The following is a 23302-nucleotide window of genomic DNA, read 5'->3' on the forward strand; positions in this document are numbered from 1 at the left end:
CGGCGCTCCAATACCGGCGGCGTAGTGTCGCGATGCGGAACAAAACAGGAAGACAAGAGACGATGACGAAGTGTTGTTGCAGGAGCGCTTCGGCCGCCATGTTCCAGCGGCAGCGGGCGCGTTCAGCATTCACCTTGCATAAACAACATTCATGCTTGTCGCCGCCTCGCAACAATATGATCGTGCATCTGGGCACCCATGGTTTGTGAACAACACGTATTGACCTCAGACAAGCTGCCGTTCATACTCGATCAGGAAGGGAGAATTTTGTGGAAAGTGAGTGTTACGTTTTCGATGTCTGCCGATCACAAGCTGAACCTTCTCACTAAATCAATCAATCTACTTAATGAACTGTCACAGATGAAAAAATTAACGCATTACGTCACCCCTTTGTATCTGGTTGTTGCAATGATGATGATGAAGCAACATTAACTGGGCCCGAAATAAATCGGTGGTGCACGCAGGCACCGGACGGTGTGGTTCCCTAGTTACGGGACCCATATGTTCTCAGCAGCTCCTGGCCCCTGTCCGTCAATGCGAGAAGAATCGCTAAGGCGGGACTGGATAAAAAGGTTTCCCGTCGCTCAAGGGGCTGGGCGTTGGGGGTGTTGGTGGGAAGGGGAGGAGGGGGGGTCTTGAGTTCTGTGCACTCTGCCAAGACGTGCGGCAGGATGCCCTTTTCTCTTCTGCAAAAAGGACAGAGCATATCGTATTCCGCACGGTACATGCGGTTCATCAGTAAGGAATGCGCAAGCGATCCCGCCTGCGCTCGACGCAGGATCGTCTGTTGTTGCCTGGTGAGCTTGGGCTGCGGTTCTCGCAGTCTGCACCTTTCCTCTCGGCACATCCGGGTAACGTCCTGAAAGCTGGTAACCGGGTGCGGTAGCTCTTCCGGCTCGTGCTCGGCCCGGATTGACATTTCTCGGGCATGGTAGTCGGCGATGGTGTTGCCTGCTACCTGCGAGGGAACCGGGACCCACACGAGCTCTATGGCTCTTCCCGGAGGCTTGTGCTTGGCTAGAATGGCTCGGGCCGCGGAGCAGATTTCCCCCCTGCGGAAGCTTCTGTAGGCTGTCTTTGAGTCGGTGACTACGGTGTCCACGCTCGGCTGTGCGAGTGCGAGGGCCACGGCCGCTTCTTCGGCGACTGTGGGGTCTGTTGTCTTCAGGGACGCTCTGACGATCAGCCTGTATTTTGATGTAACCACCACCACTGCACGGTCACTGTGTTTACGGAGTGAGGCGTCCGCGTAGAGGACCCTGGGGTTCTCTTCCACCTTCCGGGCTAGGGCTTTGGCTCGCGCGTTGCGCCTCTCATCGTCCTTGCCCGGCGTCATGTTCCGGGGAAGGGGTTTGGTCTGAGTGATCGTTTTCCAGTCTTCCGGAAGGGCCGTCTTCATGGGTACTGGCTCGATCTGCCATACTATCTTGCGTAGGACGGCTCGTCCGTGTTCCGTGTGACTGAGCCGGATTCTCTGATTAGAGAGGTGGGCTTCGATGAGCTCCTCCACCGTGTTGTGGGCGCCCATGTCTGGCAGTTTTTGCGTGGACGAGTATATGGGCATGCACAGTGCTTGTTTCGTTGCCTTAAGAAGCATCGTGTTTAAGGTGTCCCTATTCGCCTTCGTCAGCTGGAGACACGGGGCGGAGTAGGTAACCCGCGACACTACGAACGCGCGATGCCAGGCACATGGCACCGTCCTCTTTAAGCCTCGGTTTCTATTAGATACCCTCCGAATCATGCCAAGTATCTGTTCGGTTGCAGTCTTGGTCTTTGTGATGGCGGCCTGTGCCTTCCCGTCGTTCTGAAGTAGTAGGCCAAAAATCCTAATCTGCTGTGTTGGCTTGATGGTCGTTTCGGCGATGGTGATAATCACGTTCGGCGGCAGCTCCTTCTTGGATTTTCCCGGTTGGATCATGATCAGCTCTGATTTCTGGGGAGCGCAGCTCAGTCCGCACGACTTTGCGTACTCGTGCACGATCGTTGCCGCCCGCTGCAAGACTTCCTCCATCCAGGGATCGGATCCGGCTCGGGCCGTCCACACCGTAATATCGTCGGCGTAGAACGCGTGGTCCACGCCTTCGATTTGCTTGAGTAGATCGGGCAGGGGCAGCAGGGCCAGATTTAAGAGCAGGGGCGACAAGACCGATCCCTGAGGGGTGCCCCTATCGCCGACCTCGACAAGTCCGACTTCTCCTCCCCTATCCTGATGGTCACCGTTCGGTTTGTCAGAAAAGTTTTTATGTAGCCGAATATCTTTCGGCCACACCCGGTCTTGTTTAGATTCTGCAACACGCTCGCGTGGGACACGTTGTCAAACGCCCCCTTCAGGTCGAGGGCAAGTATGCCGCGCGGCGCGTGCCTCGTTGCCGGCTTGACAACCAGTTCGTGGAGTTGGATCATCACGTCTTGGGTGCTGAGATGTTGCCTGAAGCCGTACATCGTCTCCGGCATCTGATCCGTTTCTTCGAGGTGCTTCTGTAGCCGGCGAAGGACCATGCGCTCCATCACCAAGTTGTTGCAATAGAAAGTCTAAAAACGAATGGCTTGGCGTAGTAGTAAGGTACCGAGCTTGGGCTCTGTAGGTCATACAATGGAATCCTCGTGTTAACGTTTTGATATTTACTTTTTTATCATTTTTTTATTCCGCGAAAATGCTCTCGGTTGCTTTCTGTACTCAAAAACTATGTATACGGTGGTCAGGCACCGCGTAATTTTCGTGCTAAAGCTGCTCTTCGCACCAGTACCCAGCGCCTCCCAGTATGCCGCGCCTGCCCAGCGCCCCAGCATCCAGCGCACGACACTGGGCCCAAAATCCGGCATGGTACTGGAGAATGAATACTGGGTTTTGCGATACGGTTTCCACTCAATCTACGGAATGCAAGAGCGAGCACAAACTAGTTGAATATCATATTTTAGGCCAACGTGCCCCTTGGAGTATTCGGTGCTTCGAATAGAAATGCTATAAAGGTTTCAACCGAAGGGAAATATTCAGAGCCCTTTTTTGTGGGGGGAAATCAGAAACCCAGCCTGATTGAACATTCAAAGTGACTGCATTCGCTTTGATACACTGTGATAGGCTCGAAGCAACGCAGGCGGTGGATTTCTTGAAAAAGCACAACAGTCGAGTTGCTTAAAAAAAGCACACCTAAGTATGCAGCAGTTTAGACAATCTCGACAAAGTAATAAATACTTATGGGGTCTTACCTGCCAAAAATACGATCTGATTATGAGGTATTCAATAGTGGCGGACTCCAGGTAAATTTGGACCACCTGGTATTCTTTAACGTGGAAATAAATCTAAGTACACGGGTGCTCTTGCATTTCGCCCCCATCGAAATACGGCCGCAGTGGCCGGGATTTGATCCGGAAACCTCATGCTTGGCAGCGCAAATCTCAGTGCGCTCTATCACGGCATCTAAGTTTTCAATTTTGTGTATCCTGTTATGGCTTCGAGGTAGCACACAGGTATTTTGATGTTCGTTATTCGCCCAAAATTTTTAAATTTTCATTACGATGTTATATCTGGAAGTAAATCGAATATCTGTTTCGTATACGCGCTCAGCTGAAGCTTGTATTATTGTGGTAGAAGTTATATCGACTTTCCAGGTGAATTTTACGTCGTTGTCGCCGCCATGATGTTCGTTATATATTTAGGCTTATGCATGCTGTATGCCAAGCAATGCTATGGAAAATGCAGTATATGCGGGCTATATTGACACTCCGTTCGATCGTTAAAGTTGCTCATACCAGGTCTTGTATTATTGACAAAATTATTCCTCAAAATTTGAGGATAGCTGCCCACATACAGATGTCATGAAACAAACCAGCGACAGCGCATGCCTTTTATCTTAAGTTTTCTCGGAGTTAAATATTTAAGCATGAACCTATACCATAATTGAAACCTGAAAGTGATATAACTTACTGGCCTGGCTTTGTACCATCTCTGGGATCGGCCCAAGCAAGCGGTTCGAAACATACTCGATGCGACAATGTCGGGGCATAGTCGCTAAAAAAGACGGCTTTAATTAATAAACATAAATGAAAATGTCCGATCGTCGGATTCAAATGGAGCATTGCACAACTCTTGCACAACTGCTTTTAATACGTAAGCATTCTTTGGCCCCAGCCATTATGAAAAAAGTGTAATGCCTACAAAAATTCGTAATTTGCGAAGTTCAGGCATTCAACCGTTATAATAGCATGAATGTAGACGATTGGAAACTGTAGGTGATACGGAACAACCGAAACCAAATAAAAAAATAAAATTGATCATAGAGAGTTCCCACTGATACACATAGGGCTCCTTAAGCAACGCATGCGGAAGCCTATAGTTAGGGGTGGGCCAAATAAAATTCGGGGCAGGGCCAACATGAAATTTGGGGGTAGGCAAAGTAAAATTTAGGGGTAGGCTAACTTGAAATTTCGCAGTCGGCAAAGTGAAATTTGATGTGGGCCAACCTTTACGAGCGATAACCACTTTCTGATTATGAGGCACGCCGTAGTGGAGGACTCCGGAAATTTCGACCACCTGGGGTCTTTAATGTATGTGCACCTAAATCTAAGTACACGGGTGTTTTCGCATTTCTCCCCCATAAAAATGCGGCCACCGTGGCCGAGATTCGATCCCGCGACCTCGTGCTCAGCAGACTAACACCATAGCCACTGAGCAACCACGGCAGGGCTTGACAGAACATCCTCGACAGGAAAGTAACGAGGGCAGCGTTTTAATAAAAGGAAACGTTGAGAAAGAGTTGTGAAACCTTGCCCTTCATCGTGAGTTAGATATGCATGTCGGTAGTATACGTGCTCGAGGATCACCGATGTCATTGGCAAATTTTTAAAAAAGGCACCATGTGCCGATACATGTTGACAAGTTAAGATGCCTATGAAATGCAAGATTTGAAGATAGTCGCAGCTCTTTCAATCCCAACTTCTTCGTTCAGGCTCGTTTTGTCGAAGTGGCCTATCGCCGCCCTCACAACTCGACGAACGCAGTCCTTCACTCTTGCCCTCATAGACTTTGCGATGCCGATTGTCACGTCACGCTGACCTCATTCATTGAGGGTGAAATGTTTATAGGTCAAGGACGACCTCGTCAGTGCAAACCCTCACTCAACTTCTTGCGGACCCTGTTGAGCCTCAGATACGTGCCGCGTAGCTGTAGCTCCTATAGAAAATACTTTGATGAAAAAATTATACTTATGTTAAGCACAAACACTTCTCCCTAATTATCATAAGGACACTCGTTGCATGATAGAGTTAACAGATTTCATAAAATTTGGGTTTATTGTTCATATGCCTTGCGGAAAATCCTATATTTTTGCCAATGTATATATATATATATATATATATATACGTATATACCATATATATATATGGTTGGAGAAGTATGGGAGAGGCCTTTGCCCTGCAGTGGGCGTAACCAGGCTGATTGATGATATATATATATATATATATATATATATATATATATATATATATATATATATCATCAGCCTGGTTACGCCCACTGCAGGGCAAAGGCCTCTCCCATACTTCTCCAACCATATATATATATGGTATATACGTATATATATGGTATATATATATATATATATATATATATATATATATATATATATATATATATATATATATATATATATATATATATATACATGACGGACCGAACAAGGAGCGTACGGTGCAATAGAGGTGAAAGAGCAAGACGAACAATAAAGGCAGTGCTCGGACAACACGTTTATTTACGCCCGCAACCTTTTGCTCACGTCATACAAGTCGACAGGATAAAGACGTGGCATCCAGCTCATCAGCCACACATCAACATGGAATTCCTCCAGGCCACGCTGTGAAGCCCAAGCAGAAAGCTTCACCACCGACTCAGGCGCAGCAGTATGACCGCATCACTGGAAACCTTTAACGTCCCCAAGAACTTCAGATCTGCAGACGATGGGCCCGTGAAAGAATGGTTTCACCTTTTATGACCTTCATGCAACTGCTGCATCATGATCGGAACGGGTGATTGTCGCCAACTTCAATAGATCCGTGTCCGATGAGGCATTTGGCTTCTAGCTCACGCACATATTTGAAAACGATGAATCATGGAACGAAATCAAAGACGAACTGACCAGCCAATTCAAGGTTTACGACGATTGCATTATCCACCAACTGGATACATTTCAACTGGGTTTACGCATTCATATGCAGTTTCCGCGTAGCGATCATCATCAGTGCGAGACAAAGTCCCATATTACTATATCATCGGTGATTTTTCGTTGTCGTGAGTTCACCACGAAAAAGGACACACAATCGCGTGCCTAGCATGAACGTGACATTCCCAATAAAGTATAAACTACTGCACACAAAACGATACGCACGCTTATACGTTGCTTCGAAACCCAACATTGAACCATGTTTGATCCCCACATATCAGTCAACAATATGTATGTCTTCAACCACTGCAGCGCTGGTGCCGTCGTTGCAGCTTCTCACGGATTCTATAGCTCGTCTGGAATGCGCGGTCCATTACGCACTTTCAAGTCACACGAGTCTTCTATGAACATTAGACCGCAGTGCATACTTTACACGATTGAGCACGACGCCATGAGATCTCGTACAGGCGACTGTTCTTTGGATGAATCTGGTCAAGCCACATCTGCTGCGGCACCAGCCAGCATTCAAACACCAGTAGTTCAAAACTTCATGAACTCAAACTTTGGTATCAGCAAAAAGAATCGAGGAACTACCGCAACAATCAGTTCTGATGAAATGAAACCAACTTGTCTTCTGCCAAGACAAAATCAGAATACAAGTACTGATATGAACGCACGAAATTTTCAAGAAGACAATTTGGAGCTGATTACGTCAGAAGAACAAGCTGCTTCGCGATTCTCACGTCTTCTACTACGTATTAACCTTCAACAACCATTGTCACTGCAGCAGCGTCGCACGCGCGAAGCAACATCACACACTGTCAAATTACAGAAGTGACCATTATGAATGACGTCGCAGAAGTCTAAAAAGAGTTTTCTGAGAAGCTTGGCACGTTGTGCTCGCCACCAGACAAGTCTCACAAAAAACGGCAGTCTACCAGCTACCAATTGATCCCAACTTCAATGTGCGAAAGAAATCAAAGGCACATTTCGCTAGAAATGCCACCGCAACAAATGTAGCAACATCATCATCAACATAAGCAACTACAAGAACAACGGCAGCAGCCACAACGACTTCGAAACAGAAAGCGATGAAGACGGTCACCAAAATTTCAACAGATGCGACAAGAAGAAAGACGTCAGCGACCAAGCCCGCTCAATCTGAGGCGAATTAACGAATACGGTGTTTTCCCAGAAAAGAACCTTGCCGAGGACATCTTGTGCAATAATCAAGACTGATCCTATGCCGAAGACTTCAACGGCGATGGAAATACAGTGGAAAGAATACTGGCCATGTTCCAGCAAGATTGTCCAGCAAACATTCAAGCAAGCGGCAGTACATGTCTATGAGCTGCGACAAGTGGACCGAAGTCAATAGAACATGAAAAACCACATCATGGAACAAGTATGGGCCACACCACGTACCATTCGGTCCCTAAAGACGTCATCAACAAGCCCATTGGCCGAGGCTTTATAGTGCCCAAACCTTATTTATTTGCGACCGGGGCGCAAGCTGTGACACTAGCAGTATTAATGTGCGGGGCTCTCATATGTCGCCCTGGACGCTACAGCCAGCCTCGCCTACCAGAGCTATGTTAGAGGTCATCGAACAGCTGCACTTTTCAATGAAGCCGATGAGGTTACAGAACTATCGTGGCACATTGGACTAACACCCCATCTTTATTTTTCATTTATCAGCATCTCTTGGTTCTCTCGTATGTTGCTTCTTGTTCGCGCTCTCTCGGGGGGAGGGGGAAGCTTGTGATGAGCCGTACAAAGGTGCAATAATGGTGCAAGAGGAAGACGAAGAATAAATGCAGTGTTCGGGCAGCCATTTTAATCCAAGCCCATAACCTCCTGCTTGCGTCACAGAAAGAGAGAGACAGACAGACAGACACACACACACACACGTCTATACAGTAGAGGGGAGCAGCCGGTCTTCGATACTCGTCTCCAGTTGTACGCACTGTTTCGCCATGAAAAAGTGTCAAACTGGCCAGGTTTTGGTCAATATAAACTGAAATATGAGCACGCTGCTTTGGGGGACCGGCAAAGATATTCTTTTTCTAAGGACATGTGTACATCGGGGGACAGAAACTGTCAGTATTTGTGCACTTATAGAAGTATGATTTCTGAAACCTAAGTAAGATAAATTGTAACAAATGATGGCACAAGAACATGGGAGGCCACAAGCGTGAAGGTTAGACGAACTCACGTAGGACAGATTACTACCACTGTAGCTGAACTATAGCATCGGCTGTTCTTTCTGATAATTTTTGTAAGAAACTCAATCGGAACTGCCGCGGCGCCGTAGTTTCCGGCCCATTAGGAAACTAGAAGTTTGCGCGATTTCTGGTCATAAACAACTTCTGCAGTAATATGCGACATTTTCGTATTAAAAATGATATCGATGAAATTTATTACTTATTATGACCATTACATCCTGACATCTGTAGCGATTGCAGCATAGAAAGGTTTCAGAATGATTTTAGCTAAGCCGTCGTTGCCGCAAAGCATACCGGTAATAGTAAGCCTTAGCTGGTAGGGAGGTGAATATTGTGAGAAATGTTTCGTTTCCGCGTCCACAAAGACACTGTGCCCGCTACATGAGAAGGCAGGGAAATTATAAATACAATACACTAGTATAGCAGGGCTGAGAAGACGCCGCCCCCCGTTTCCCCTGCACATAACGTACACCACTGGCATCCTTCTCGGCAGTTCCTTGAACATTGCCTTCAACTGAAAACGCAGCGGGAAAGCAGGAAGTACTCCTGGTCGTCGTGGTGCCGGCAGGGCGGCAGAGCATGGGCTCTGCACGAAGTTAAATGGGTCTATTGCTAGCTGTCAGTTCTCAAAGCAAGCCTTCTAAGTATGGGACTCCTACTATTGGTCTTCTCTAAGTCTCCGAATAAGCAAACAGTTCTTTTACACAGTCCTGCAGTTTGCAGGAATGGATTTTTGGACAAAGATTGCGTGGAAGGGTCATGGGTGGGCTCAATTAATTTTGCCTTATTATGTGGTCGCAACTGTTATAGAACAAGCAAGAAAATCAGGGAATCCACTATTTCAAAAAGAAAACGATGAGGTCGACTTTATTCGAATTTATGGTGTCCATCTAATTTTTGATCTAATCAAACCCTGCCTCTAGGGTATGGAATGGGCCAGGGGTTGGGCTCGGGAATAGGGAATGGATGAGGCCAAGGCTGCGGCCAGGGCTGGGGCCAAGGCTGGGGCCAGGGTCGGGGCCAGGGAATAGTGGCTCGGCGCTGCCTCGTCTTGGGTTGCGCATCGGTGGAAATCTCCGCTTCCGGCAGGTCTGCATCAAAAGATGATCGATCTGTACGCTTTACTTGATGTTGTTCAGAGTAAGGTACACATAAATTGTTGCACTTTGAGGTTCATTGAATTCAAGCAGCAGGTGGATCGAACATGAATCCGTAATTCTTGTATTAATTTGCCAGCATATAAGTATATACCTGCAAGACTCGCAGAACATTAAACAGGCGTTTGATTGAAAATCTGTTTAAAAAAGGACAAACCCAAATGGAACGAAATATTTTGTGGCTGCCTAAAGCGCAATGTATGAACCAACCAAATGGAAGACGACATTTATTGGTACGGAAGTTCATCTACTTTCGAGGCTTCCTAAGAAGTGATTGGCAATAATTCGTCATTACTTCAGAAAGTAGTCCTCTATTGCTGAGCTAAAAAACATTTTGCAATACACTGAAACCCTGGAGAAGATGAGGTGACTACACCCTTTGCTTGTCCTTGGCAGAAATGAATGTACAGCCATCCCAAATGAAAGGCTGGGTTTGGTTTGGTTGGTCCATCAAAAATGGCAAATACTAGGTTTGTATGATGAATTCATGTACAACAGCTTGGTTATGAAAGATAACAGGCAAAAAATCCAAAGAATACTGAAAGGTTTAGGATCAACTACACCAACTTCCCACTAACGCGCACAGCCTATGTATGTAAGACAAAACTGACGGGTTGGTTCTCAAAGAATTGAGAGTGCCGAACTCCTTTCAGCAAGTTGGGTCTCACTAGCCTTTCATGGCCCGAGAATTCAGTGGGGATAACATGACCAAATTTACACTGCAGCAGCTTCGACTTACCTTTTAGCATGGACACCCTTGGTTCCGGCAAAAGCCAGGGCTGAGGCCAAGGGTGTGGCCATGGCCGAGGAAATGGATAGGGCCTGGGGTAGGGCCACGGCCGTGGAAGCCAAGGTTTCGGGTAGAGTGCACGAAGTTGGCTGACGTTTTCCACGGGCTCGACTTCTGCGTCAAGGCAACAAACGATTCGTACATTTAGAAGGCGCCTAAAAGCGAATAAGGTGGGTGAGAATGCGCTCATTGAAAGTCGATTATCATTAATTGAGGCTGCACAGTTGGGAATGAGGTAGCGTCATGTAAATGTGTCTAAAAAGCAAACATTCTTTTATGCCAGCTATTGACATATTAGAGGCGCACGTTGATGCAACAACTCCTTTATTTATTAGCTTCCGTTGTATTCAATAAGCGAGACAGTCTGATATAAAGTACACACTCACCCTGTTCGGCAAAGCTGCACTGGACAGCCAGCGCCAGAGTGATGGCGATGACGAAGAATGCCTTCATGGTCGCTCCGTTCGGTCCTGTGTCTGCTAAAACAAGCTACTCAGTCGATCTTTAAATACTCAGTGCCTTCTTATCTAATCGCACTGACAAGATATCACTTGCGCAGTGGGCGACAGAAAGAGTAGGTGTGTTCAGTCTGGGAATACCTGATATGGCTCGGTTATGGGCTGAGATGGCTCGGATACTCGGGCTGCCGATAATAGGCATTGTCTCGTTCATTCAGTTATGTCTCGCAATCTCGGCGATCCGACGCTGGTGGCATGGGGCTCCTGTCATCTTTCGGAAGAATCCTTCGAAATCTTCTTATTGCGCTATGGGAAAGTTCACGGAGTGTCGCTGCCTGCAATATGCGGTTGAAAAGGACTTTATGCTTGCTATTTCCTCTTTGCTGCGCGATGTCTGTATTTTAATGACAGACAAAAGACTAAGGTGTGTGGAGGCCAGATAGTCGACAAACATTTTGATCACACATATGTTTTCAATCAGCATTGAAGCTAATACTAATTGAATCATCAAAGATCATCAACGTGTGCTATCCCCACAAAACCTGCGTGAGTTGCACACCCACACAGGCTTGCTCACCAGAAACATCCATGTGTTTGGAGACATGTCCTTGCGCATTTTACATGAAAAACAGCTTCCTCGAGAAAAATACATTCAAAATAAAGCAGAAAGCGATATTAGAATCGTGTTATTGTAGCGGCGCGACTGTCGCCTCCAAAGCAGGCGTAGGAGATGGGCTCACGTGATGGTAGCGCGAGAGTACAAGACGCTAGCGCGTATGACCTGAGTGGCCGCGGTGTCGGCCATTCTCAAGATCACCCTACATCATGGCTGGCTGGCCTAAATAAGCCGTGACTACGACGGCTACATCTTCGAGCCGCCTCCCGCGAATTGGTGACACCGCACGACCACGCCTAGCCATACCGGCGTCAGTGAGTCGACTCTATCAAGGCGGGAGCGTCGTGCTTTCACAAAGTCCGGCAGATGTCCCGCGGTTGCAAGGTGTCCGGGAATTCTACCTCGACATGCCGGACATCTGACTCATTCATCTGGACAGCCACTTCCTTCTCAACAAGGCTCCAGGCTCCAGCTGCGTTCCAGGCTCCGGTTGTCACCACAATGTCCCGGCTTCTACGACGAGTTGTGGGCAGCAGTCCTTGCTCATATGTCACCTCGTCTGCTCAGACAAAACGGCTCTCGACATTTGAACCACGAGCATCATTCCACGTGTTTGTTTCCACATCGCTTGCGTTCACCCGTGCCGATCGTCAGCACGCGCCGGCCACAGCATCATACCTCTACTCGGTCCGTGAGCCTCCTCCCCAGCTCAAATGCAGCTGCGCGACGACTCTTTCCAAGGAATTCACTGGACTGAACGTAAGCGCTTTCGGCTATTCCACGGCCCACCACTCTGCTTCCTCATACCTCCCCGCAAGCTGTCCGCTTTCCGTTCGGGGGCGCGTCAATCACCACCGATACAGAAGCTCTATCACAGGCTCCAATAGGCGCAAATTTCACTCTCACAGGGCACGGCGATGCCACAAGAACAACCTTCGCGATGCATTCAGCGTCCACCGCAACGCTGATACTATCGCCATTCGAGATTTCGCCGCATACAGCAGCAGACGAGCCTTCGGATGTTCTGTGCTCGCACCCTCCGCGGATGCATGGTCTACCAAAATTTTGCAGGAGCAGCTCTACCATCTGGTTTCGCCAGCTGGAGAATACGTCTTCCATAACGTGAGTGATCAACACTTGCGCTATCTCCACGCAAGTCGCGAGCGGCCAAACAGTCTTCTTTCGGTTCTCTGACTTCTACCAGGCCCGAGCCTTTACGAGAACCTGCGACAGGTCGTGATTTCGTGCAACGCTATTACCGTGACGGCGCGTCGATCACAACCTACGCTGCCGGTGCTGCCTGGTACATTTCTTTCGGATTGCATAAACCCGACTCACCAACCACGACACCAGCTGCACACGTTTCCTGGACTCTTTTATCTGGACTTTACCATTGGGTTTTATTTCAATCGCGCTTTGCACTGGGAGGCGGGCTCTGTAGCAGCGCGACCATCGCCTCGAAAGCAGGTGAAGAAGATGTGCTCACGTGCAGGTAGCGCGAGAATGGAACACGCGATCGCGCTCGACCTGGTGTCGGCCGCTTCCGAGGTCCCGCTGCACCATGGCTGGCCGGCCTAAATGAACCGTGGCTAAGACGGCTACCTCTTCGGGCCACCTCCCACAAAGTGATGACCCGCACGAACAGTGTATAATTTTACTGAGAAGTTGTACTACGCAAGTATTTTATAACTTCGATTTTCGATATCTGCCACTCTTCATGAAGACAACGGTCATCGCGTCCTGAGTCGTTTCTGTGTTATGTAAGTCGACCAACGCTGTCGTTCTTTCCGCCTTTAAGCTTTGCTTTTCCGCCGCCATTGATGCACTGCTTATATCGGCGTATGCGAATAAGTGAACAAGAAGTAAACAACATCAGTGGACAAGTAGTTCAAGTGTCTCTCCGAAGGCTTCGGGCCGGGAAAGTCCTTGAAATTTCCTGTCACTTGACCTTCAGTCTCCGAAGACAACGTTCAATGGCTGAATCCGGATATTGAGGAGTCTGCAGGGTATTAACATGATCTATTTTGAGGATGACCTGGGATGAGCACATTCGGTGAAAAATCCGCCAAAAGCTCTTGCGCAACTCTAGTTGCGAGGCCCAGTCAGGGGTCTTTCGCTTCGTATTCCTTGGTAGAGAAATTTCTCGTTGTGTATTGTATATTGCTGTCTACAAATGTACTTCGGAACATTAAGAAATATACATCCTGCATAAATAAATGAAATCTGTGATGTGACGACTACCTGCATTGACTGCTGTATGCAAAAGAACACTTAGAAAGTCACTCCTGCACATTCTGCGTGAAAAGGCATTCAGTGCTTTTTACTAGTTTCATTTTCTCCTTACGCCAGCTAGAAATTTATTTTAAATTGAAGATAAGATAGGTTCATACTTAAATATAAAATACTACGACCGACAGGGACGAAAAAAAGGTCGTTACAAGAAGGAGCGCTGACTTTCTAGAAACGGTATACGTTTACGCGTAAAAAACAAGTGTGCGTATTGAGAACAGCATTAGAAAGCAAGATTCCTTATAATGATACCATAAATTAGTTGTTTCGTTCAATGTATACCTGTGTGTTCCAACACACTATATTTAGATGAATGTCTGCGTTTGCTTTTTGGCTGCTCTGGGGCTGTTTTTCGAGGAATGAATGTTCACCAACTAGCCCAAGCATTTTTGTTTTTCCTGTGAAACGTGCCTCTCTTGAATTGAATGTCGCGAGATAATTTCCATCCCTAAATATTTCTCAAATAAATATTGTATTCTGGGACCTTGCATGCAGAAACCGCATTGCTATTGCGAGGCGCACCGCAACGAGGACTCCCGAATCACGTTACCACCGGGTGTTCCTTGATATGCGCACAATGCACGGTACACGAGCATATTTGTCTACCGCTCTCATCGGAATGCCACTATTGTGGTAGGGGTCGAATCCGTGAACTCGTACTCAGCACAACGACATAATCATTTAGCTTCTGCGAGGTTTAAATCTTATATTGTTGCTATTTTTACCACCTGTGTTCAGAAATCGGACCATGTATAAGATTAATTTGCCACTGGCACCTACTACCTGCTCTGGCGACCTGACCTGTAGAGGACGTGCCATAGTGATATCCCAAATATTTAGTATGTCCCTATGATACGCGATGTATGTCCATACAATAGGGTTTTATGCGTATCATTTCTGGCTAGACAAAGCACATAGAATAGATTAGCGAGGGCATTGTGCTGAGGGCGTCTGCATAAGGGACGAATATCTCGACGGACATCAAAGCAGAGCAAACTCGTGCGGATAGAGTCGGGTGTGTTTTTTCCTAGCCACTCAAAGTATTCGCTTGAAGAGAAACTAAAGCGAAACAATAAACCTGTTTAGACTGATAAAGTTGAGATTGAAACATTATTTTCATTATTTGCATAATTTTCGAGAATATGTTAAATATTACTGCAATAAATAAAGGAAAGACTATCTTGTTTTCAAGGTAGTTTGCAGAGTCAAGAACTGCCGCGAAGCTGCACCATTTTGGCGTCAGAAGGTTTACGAAATTTTCTCCTGCTTGGGCACTTTCAGTGCAGCAAAAGTTATAGAAACATGGCATACGAAGTACCGTATTTACTCGATTCTAAGCACCCCCTTTTTTTCACGATCGCAATGCCCAAAGTGAGGGGGTGTGCTTAAATTCGAAAAATGTAGAATGACCCCCCCCCTCCCTCTTTTCGCTGCCGCATCACGACGAGATGGGTGCGAGGAATAAGATTTTATTTTGCAAACGTCCAAAACAAAAATCGGTGCAGACAGTGAACCCACCGCTTGTGTCGGATGCTGAGTCACTATCACTGCCACTCGAGTTCGTCGCACTGCTTGAACCGCCGCTCTCGGTATCCCACAGCAGGTCGTCTTCCGTTCCATCGAAATGGTTTGTGATCGAGCACTTCTTAAATGATTTGACCAGAACGTCCACTTGGACCCGCTTCCAAGCGTCCGAAATCCACTTTGCGATGGTTGATGGGTACGCTTTCTGCAGCTCTCGCCGTACAGCCGTACAGTCCGGCTGTACGGCGTACTCGCGCCGCGGCCGCCGTGCCACCTCGGGACTCCGAGACTCCGGCTCGATGACAGAGTGAGCAAGCACGCTTGGCGACCTTGGCTACGCGCTCTTCCTAACAAATACTTAGATTAGATTTAGATGCTTAGATGCTTAGATGCTTAGATTCGCATGCAAACTTTTTTCCCAATTTTCTCGCGAAAATAGAGGGGGGGTGCTTAGAATCGCGAAAATACGGTAGTTGGTTCCTTGAGATTGCAGTGTCGTGTTTTCTGGAGAAGCACAGTTGATGTAAAGCCTTTGTAGCGATTTTGATAATCCGCTACGCCATGGCAAAGTGGTAAAATGTCAACGCATGAGGGCCACCTGTCTTTCGCTTCTAGGTGGCTTCTGTCATCCCAAGCGTGTTCTCACACTAAGAGATGACCGTGTTAGCATGGAAGAAGCTGTATACGGTGCCTTTTGGAAACAGTATGTATTTTGTAAACAGATATTTTGAAGCAGACCATCTGTGTCCGTCTCATTACTGCTTTAAAAGGCGCCTTTCTTCGTACACAATGTGAAACATCATCGCATGAAGTATCTGGGGCTCTCGTACCGTGCGCTTGGGAGAAGGCAACGACAACACAGTAGTCCAAACAATCACAAGGGTATTTATTGCACCTTCCATAGGCTAACGCCTGCCTAGCCGAGTTGCTATCCACAAAGCATGCCGATGGGCGCGCGACAAATCGCGGAAGTGCGACTCACCGCGACCGGATAGTGAGCGAATATGTTCGCCCATGCTGGACACCAACGCCTGGTCGTTCGCGCATACGCGGTCACGCGAACGGTGGCGCGTTCGAACGAGGCCTCGCGAGACGGTCTCGCAGAAGCGTGGATCGGCGCACGCCCGGAACGTCCACGCCGCTTGTCGATTCCGAGCCAAAGAAGAAGAGCCTTCTCCTTTCTGCGCCCAAGTAACCCCGCTGTTAGGTGGCGTTAGCAGAGCCACACTCGCGCCATCTCTCTCAATGCGCTTCAACCAGACCGACTGCCGCTGGCACCAAGCCCCGCGGAGAAGCCGGATTACAGGAGACGGGAGTTATGCGGGAAAACAACATATCAGGGGACGCGTGAGAGTCGCGCATCCCCACAAGTTTTGTTAGAAAACGCGAGAGGCAATTTGTGTTAGAAAGGAACTACAGGTAGTTAAAAAAATTATGGATGCTTTCCCACGAAACCGTCATTTCTCATTGTGGCTGTTTTGAATAGTACGTCATGCTCTTTATCCGAGGTTTACACGAGTCGACTTTTTGTGTCCTCCATACTCAACCTGGAACTTAGCGGAGAACATTGCAGGAAATGATATCCAGAAACGTGTTATGGCACAACTCAGGTTTTTTCCACTGAATGACTTCAAACCCATTCTTGGAGACATTGCGCACCAAGAAAAGCTGCACATTGACTATAAGGGAGATGGTATCCTGAAGAGACTTCGACATTACAGGCGTTGTTACCAGCCCTGGAACATTATTATGAAACCTCGTAGATCGGTACATTACACAGCACGAAGTGCGTGACAGTTACGCTCTTCAGCAATTCAGGTTCACTTTGCGGGGTAATTTACTGGAATTCTTTAGAATGCAGAGCTTACCAGCGTCCACTTTTTTACAGTGGCGAATATGTTGTGAATTCCTGCAATGATGGGCTTGCTTTTAAAACATCGGGATCAATAATCCTCTCTTTCGACTGAAGAACTTTTCAGGGTTGTAGTTGTGTTTTTTTGTCTAAATATTGCTTCAGGGTAACTTCAACAGGCATGCCTCGGTCATAAAATCAATTCAGAGGAAATCGCTTCATTGTTGAATCTTCACAATATTTTAAAGAAATTTCTAACGTACCTTCTGAATATAGTAGTAGTTTGTAGTAGTGATTATCAGCGGGCGAACAAAGAAATGGCACTTGAGCCAACGTTTCCACAAGGCGACTTGTGTTTGCCAGGGCAGCCTTTTTAGGCTACGCTTAATCCCGTAATGTTGTTGCTGTTGCCTCAAAACATGGCTCGTACCCTCGAGGGGGATTGGCCACACTGGATAGACTGAAACGAACACCCAACAATATACCAAATGGACGAACATTTAGAACGAATCATTTGGCAATTAACTGATAACACCGACTTTGTGAATACCTAGGCATCAACTAAATAAATAAAAATTAAATTAAATTGAGAAGTTCAATAAGAATAATAGAGAGTTTCAGAATAGGGGCCCCAATAGTTTGGGGCCCCAAAAAGCTTTGCGGGTGTTAGCGTTAGGGCACGCAAGAGTGAAGAGTTTTAGAATAGGGCTTTGCGTTTGCTGATAGCGTCTTACGCTGACAGCACCACTAAGCGTCAAAGAAAAGCTATTAGAAATAATCAAATAAAATATACCATTTTATGATAAGAATAGTAATTTTGACATTCGTGTATTCGTGTTTAATTAAAATTTAGAGGTTATTCTGTAAGCAGCGAACAATTACTTGCACTTAGTTTTGAGTAACCAACTTTACGTGCCTTCACCAGCCAATCTAAACCGTGTTATGCCTAAGAGCCATAAATTCGACAATTGAATTCGGAATCAGCGGCGTCTAATGAATCAATCTTCATAACACACGCTAGTTGAGAGAAAGCGACAACCGTAGTCACTTCTCCTAGCTTGCGAACTTCACGCATTACCATGAATCGAACCCAGTTTGGTGCTAGGTTAAAGCCGTCACTTCGATGGGTGCCGCCATGTTTGTTTACGCAAATCTTTTGGGGCCACTTTAGGGTCTCCCGCTAAATCAGTGAAATAGCGCGCCCGACGCAAAACCTAAACACAATTTGCGTCTCCCTGATGCGCAGTGGCTTCGACGCTATTTCTTTGGGGCCCCAAAACATTTGGGGCCCCTATTCTAAAACTCTCTAATAACAATACCAAATTGGCTGCAACACCTTTAGCGAAAGTAGCCTCCTATAAATATTTAGGTGTAACATTAACGAGCGACTTATCATGGAACTCGCACATACCTCTTTCAGGAAGCTATGCCTACTGCGCCCCAAACTCAAGACTGCTCCGCCTAGTGTTAAACTACTCTCTTACTTTTCTGTAATTAGGGCAAAACTTGAGTATGCTTCTATAGTTGGGGACCCTCACACAAAAATTAACCTTAAGAACGTAGAAAGAATTCAAAGAAAAGCAGCACGATCTATTTACAGTAAATTTAAGGCTACTGACTCCCCCACTGCATTACTAACCGCAAACGGCATTCAACTATTGCAAAGTCAAAGAAAGAAAAGTCGGCTAGAGTTTCTTTCAAACTTAATTAATCATAGGCTAGCCTTGGACACCGTAACATACGTATCCTCCTTGATAAGCAGACCCACTTGACACCAATACCCTCATTCTCTAACACCAGTTTTCGCAAGGACTGACACTTTTCGGCACTCTTGTTTTCCACAAACAATAGCTGACTGGAATAAACTAACTGAAACATATCCCCAGCGCCTCTGAGCTGTATACCGTTTGTGTAAATAGTGTTTTTTCGTGTGTTAATTATAGTTCTATTGTAGTCAAGTTTAAATTTTTCTTAATCGTCTACCTTATGATCAAGGAATTTGTGTGAAAAACGTGTTACACACTTGTTTCATCTTGTTCTTCTGTGTATATAATATTTTGTGTTCTGCTGACCCTGATTGAACTTCTTGTCCGCAGTATTTAATAAATAAATAAATAAATAAATGTCTCACGGTCAGTATCCTAACAGCGTAACCTTCCAGATGCTTCAATGAACTTGTACATAGCACTAATCATCGAACCATGGCTTGTGCCTAATTGACAGGCCCCAAAAGACAAAATGTTTGATGTTGTAAGTGCTAAACCTAGTTTTCAAGTTTGAAATATGAGGGACATTTTGCGAAAGGATGCCTAAAAGTTCCTGTGAACTTGATTCTTGAGTTCGATCGTGGACAGAAATTGCACGAGGCGTTCTAATGGATTGCTTTGGATTAGACAAAATAGACACAAGGCACAAAGTGACTTTCTGTCAACTTAGGTTATCTTTACACTTTCATTACAGTACGCTAAACTAAAGGTCTTAGCAGGACGGGCACCGCATAGTCCTGCAAATTGATTGTACTTATCGTTCGTACATACCGACGCAGAATGCCATTCGAAGAAAAAGTGTCCGACGATTACGATACTCCCTAACGTGACATTTGAGCGCAGCTCAATTCGTGTTTTCAGTTCGTGATATATTGGGGCAAGGAATTCGAGGCCGAAATCACCGCAACAACGAGCAATGGGCCAGTGCCGTCATAGCCCTCGCAGAGGGGGGGACAGTACGGGAATGCTGGCATGACGTGTGGAATCGGAGCCAGCTGCGGAAGAAGACGACGACGAATGCGGAGAAGTGACATGAGCGCGTTCGCACGGTTACACCGAGGGACGCCGACGCTTGACCCAGGAACGGGCGCCTAAGAGTTGCGATCTAAAAAACTATGCAGATCCAACGCACACCTTGGCATCTACGTCAAGCGAAGATTTCGTGAAGCGGCTAATCAAATGCTATAAATTTGCCCATTTGATTGCTGCTTTTATGACATAAACGAAAGTGGCGTCCACGCATCTACAGTAGCGCATCCATGCTACGCAATGCAACGAATGCGGCAACGATCTGGAAAAAAAAAAACACGCCTCCATTCCACCTTGTGAAAATAGATGTACAGCAAAGATGTACATTAGACAAGTACCATTAGACAACTGACGTTAGACGACGTTAGGCTAGCATCGCCACCACACACGACGTACGGTACTAGCGCATGCACGGAAGTGCAGCACATATCCTCATTCTGCTAGGCCCTCCACTAAGCGCAAGTGCTTTATTGAACTAATTGAATTCTTAAAGTAAATTACGTCACAGAATTCGTAAAGTAGGGCTTGCGCACAAGGCGTGTACATAATAGCTTCGGATTGTAATTCGAATATACAGTATAACCAACTTATGTTACGTGGAAAATGAAAACCAAAGCCCTTTTCCAACTGCCGTTTGAGGTCTGTCTGAGTGGCCGTGGCCACTAGGTGGCGGTGCTGTTTTTTGGTGAGCACGAGCCCACGAAAAATTCTGGCTGACTAGGGGCTAGCAGCTTCCCTGTAAAAGCAAGTTGGTGTTGGCACATTAAAACTATATGTATGACTGTGGATTAATCGTAAAGGCATCGTGCTGCTATGCGGAGCTTGTATCGCAACAGCAATTAAGAAATTGAACATTTTTGAAGCTCGAGCTATTCGGCAAGACAGCAGCAGCACCTACCAACAACCCGGCCATGCAGAGCCAGCCACCACGGTCATAGAAATTCTGCAGGGTTCGCAAAGATAATTTCGACGGAAATAAATTTGTTTTGAGTGCTAGATTCGAAGATCACCTGCGGGAACATTTGTTATGAAGGTTTCATTTCATGGATGCTGCATTTTCACCCGACAGCGTTAAGAGTCCCTTGTCGCAGAAAATCCGGCGTCGGCGTTCCGCATCAACCGTCTTTTCGCGAAACATTATTCGGAAAATGGCATACCCAACCACTCTTCTATATATCCCCGAAGTTGCTCATACATTGTCTTTCATTCTGTACAAAGTTATTCCTCGGAATTTTCAGAATGACAGCTCACAAACAAATTTCATGAACAAAAGAAACGACAGCACATATATTTTATGTTAGATATTCTCAGCCTGAAATATTATAAGTGCAAAACAGTAACGGGAGATTAGCCCACGTATAAGGGGCTGCGTTTCTACCAGAAAGCTCGCCTTCGTGCATAGTGTTCGCCGCCAGCGTTTGCCTGTAAACATTACGGTTACATAAGCTGCAGTTGCCGGAAAGCGTGAAAAGCAGTCAGGAATATTTGAATGCTATCGCGTTCCACTTTTAAAGACAAAGCTTAAGCGTCCTCCAAATTTTTTTTTTTTTTTTTTTGGAGGACGCTTAAGCTTCATCACGGCCAATCTAGACTGCTAGGTAGCCACAACGTCCTTTAAGAAGTTTAAGCTCCTGGCGCCATATTTCTGTCTAGTTAGTATCAAAAGAAAAATTTACGGTCTGCAGTGTTCCTCAATCGTGCATTGCCAACCAAATGCAAAAGAGCCGCTGGTATTAGGCTACATGCTACCGTTTACGGGAACCACAGGCTCAGACGTGACGTTCGGGGATGCGAATATTTTGACATTACAATTGACTATGTTCTGTGAGGCTGCTCATATAAACACGTACATTGGCCGCAATGGAATATCACTGAATAAATCCACGTATCGCAAAAGCTTTTGATTCATTGTGATTGAACGGGGCCTCACAATATGTCCAGGTCTGCGCTTACAATCACACCAGTATTCTGCATGCGATGATGCATATACGGACGTGAAGAAACTTAAATGTCACTACAGTCTCGCACCATTGGTAAATACATTTGCTTTATTCTAGTCGATTGGTTGAGGATGGATGGATGGATGGATGGATGGATGGATGGATGGATGGATGGATGGATGGATGGATGGATGGATGGATGGATGGATGGATGGATGGATGGATGGATGGATGGATGGATGGACGGACGGACGGACGGACGGACGGACGGACGGACGGACGGACGGACGGACGGACGGACGGACGGACGGACGGACGGACGGACGGACGGGCGGACGGGCGGACGTTATGAGCGTCCCCTTTGGAACGGAGCGGTGGGTGCGCCACCAGGCTCTTGCTATTGTACTGCCTAATTTAACCTACCTAGGTTAAAGAAGAAAAAAAACACGATGAACTGCCACAACCAAATTTTCTGACCCCCTATTGTGAACTTTGTTTTTGTATGTCCCCGTCTTTTTTTTTTTTTTGTCGTTTCCCTACTTTTCATCCACCAATCTTCCAATCGCTTCTTACTAATCTCTATTGCGGACCTGTTTACTTTTCCACTGCTCTCGCTGAACCCAAGGGCTTCGAGGAGGCCAGTGGTGCCTAAATCGACCGCTGGGCAGATGTCTTCACATTCGAATAAAACATGCTTCATCGTTTCCCTAGCATTACCGCAGCAAGCAAATGCTTCTTCTTCCTTCTTATATCTCGCTTTATAGCTGCATGTTCTAAGGCATCCTGATCTCGCTTCGAAAAGTAATGAGCCTCCCTTTGAGTTATCATAAATTGTTCCTTTCCTGATTTCGTTTTTTCCTCTTAAGTAGTTACTCATGGCAAGTTTCTTTTCCATTGGCGCCACCCATGAGCTAATGTCAGCCTTTGTGACTTTCCGCTTGACGTTCTTTTTTGCTGTGTTGCTCACCCCACCGGCCGAATACTTGCTGGTAAGCTTCCTAGTTCTTTTCCTCCACTGTGGATCAATGTTTTTCCTGTACAGATACCACAACACTCTCCCAGCCCATTCACTTTCTTCCATATTCCTCAGTCGTGAGGCACCGTCAAAAGAGCGACATCTATTATGAAAAAAAAAAGCAGGAAGCTTAAGATATAGCCATACATAGATAGCCTATGATGGAGACGAGGGACATTTTATAGTTTTATAGGCTGCAAAAGGAGGAACTTAGGCGAAATGCAGTACACAATCTGACCAAGCCTTCATGTAGGAGAAAGCAATGTATTGCCACTAGGTGTCACAATGAGGAAAAAGTGGAGACCGAGGATGCAGGTTTTGGAGCATTTACGCCATCCTGTCCAGCTGTCTCTCTTGCCGACGCTCCGCACATCCTCAAGTGTCATTTCGTGACAGTATGGAAATATGACAGATGAACACCTTTCAGCAAGGACTAGTGCTGCAACTTCAAAATTACAGCTTAGTACATTGTCCTACACGAAACCA

The 23302-nt window shown here is 46.4% G+C and overlaps 1 protein-coding gene across 1 annotated transcript; it reads right to left on the reverse strand.

The window, feature by feature from the left end:
* Nucleotides 1–9212: 9212 nt before the first annotated feature.
* Nucleotides 9213–10824, reverse strand: LOC126526422 (uncharacterized). Its single transcript, XM_050174336.2, has 3 exons — nucleotides 10714–10824; nucleotides 10277–10441; nucleotides 9213–9471 (listed from the first exon to the last, which is right to left on the reverse strand). Exons 1-3 carry the CDS (start codon nucleotides 10778–10780, stop codon nucleotides 9287–9289), a joined length of 417 nt encoding a protein of 138 aa, XP_050030293.1. The 5' UTR covers nucleotides 10781–10824; the 3' UTR covers nucleotides 9213–9286.
* Between the last annotated feature and the right edge of the window lie 12478 nt (nucleotides 10825–23302).

Source organism: Dermacentor andersoni, chromosome 8 (assembly GCF_023375885.2).
Source record: "Dermacentor andersoni chromosome 8, qqDerAnde1_hic_scaffold, whole genome shotgun sequence".
Classification (NCBI taxonomy): Eukaryota; Metazoa; Arthropoda; class Arachnida; order Ixodida; family Ixodidae; genus Dermacentor; species Dermacentor andersoni.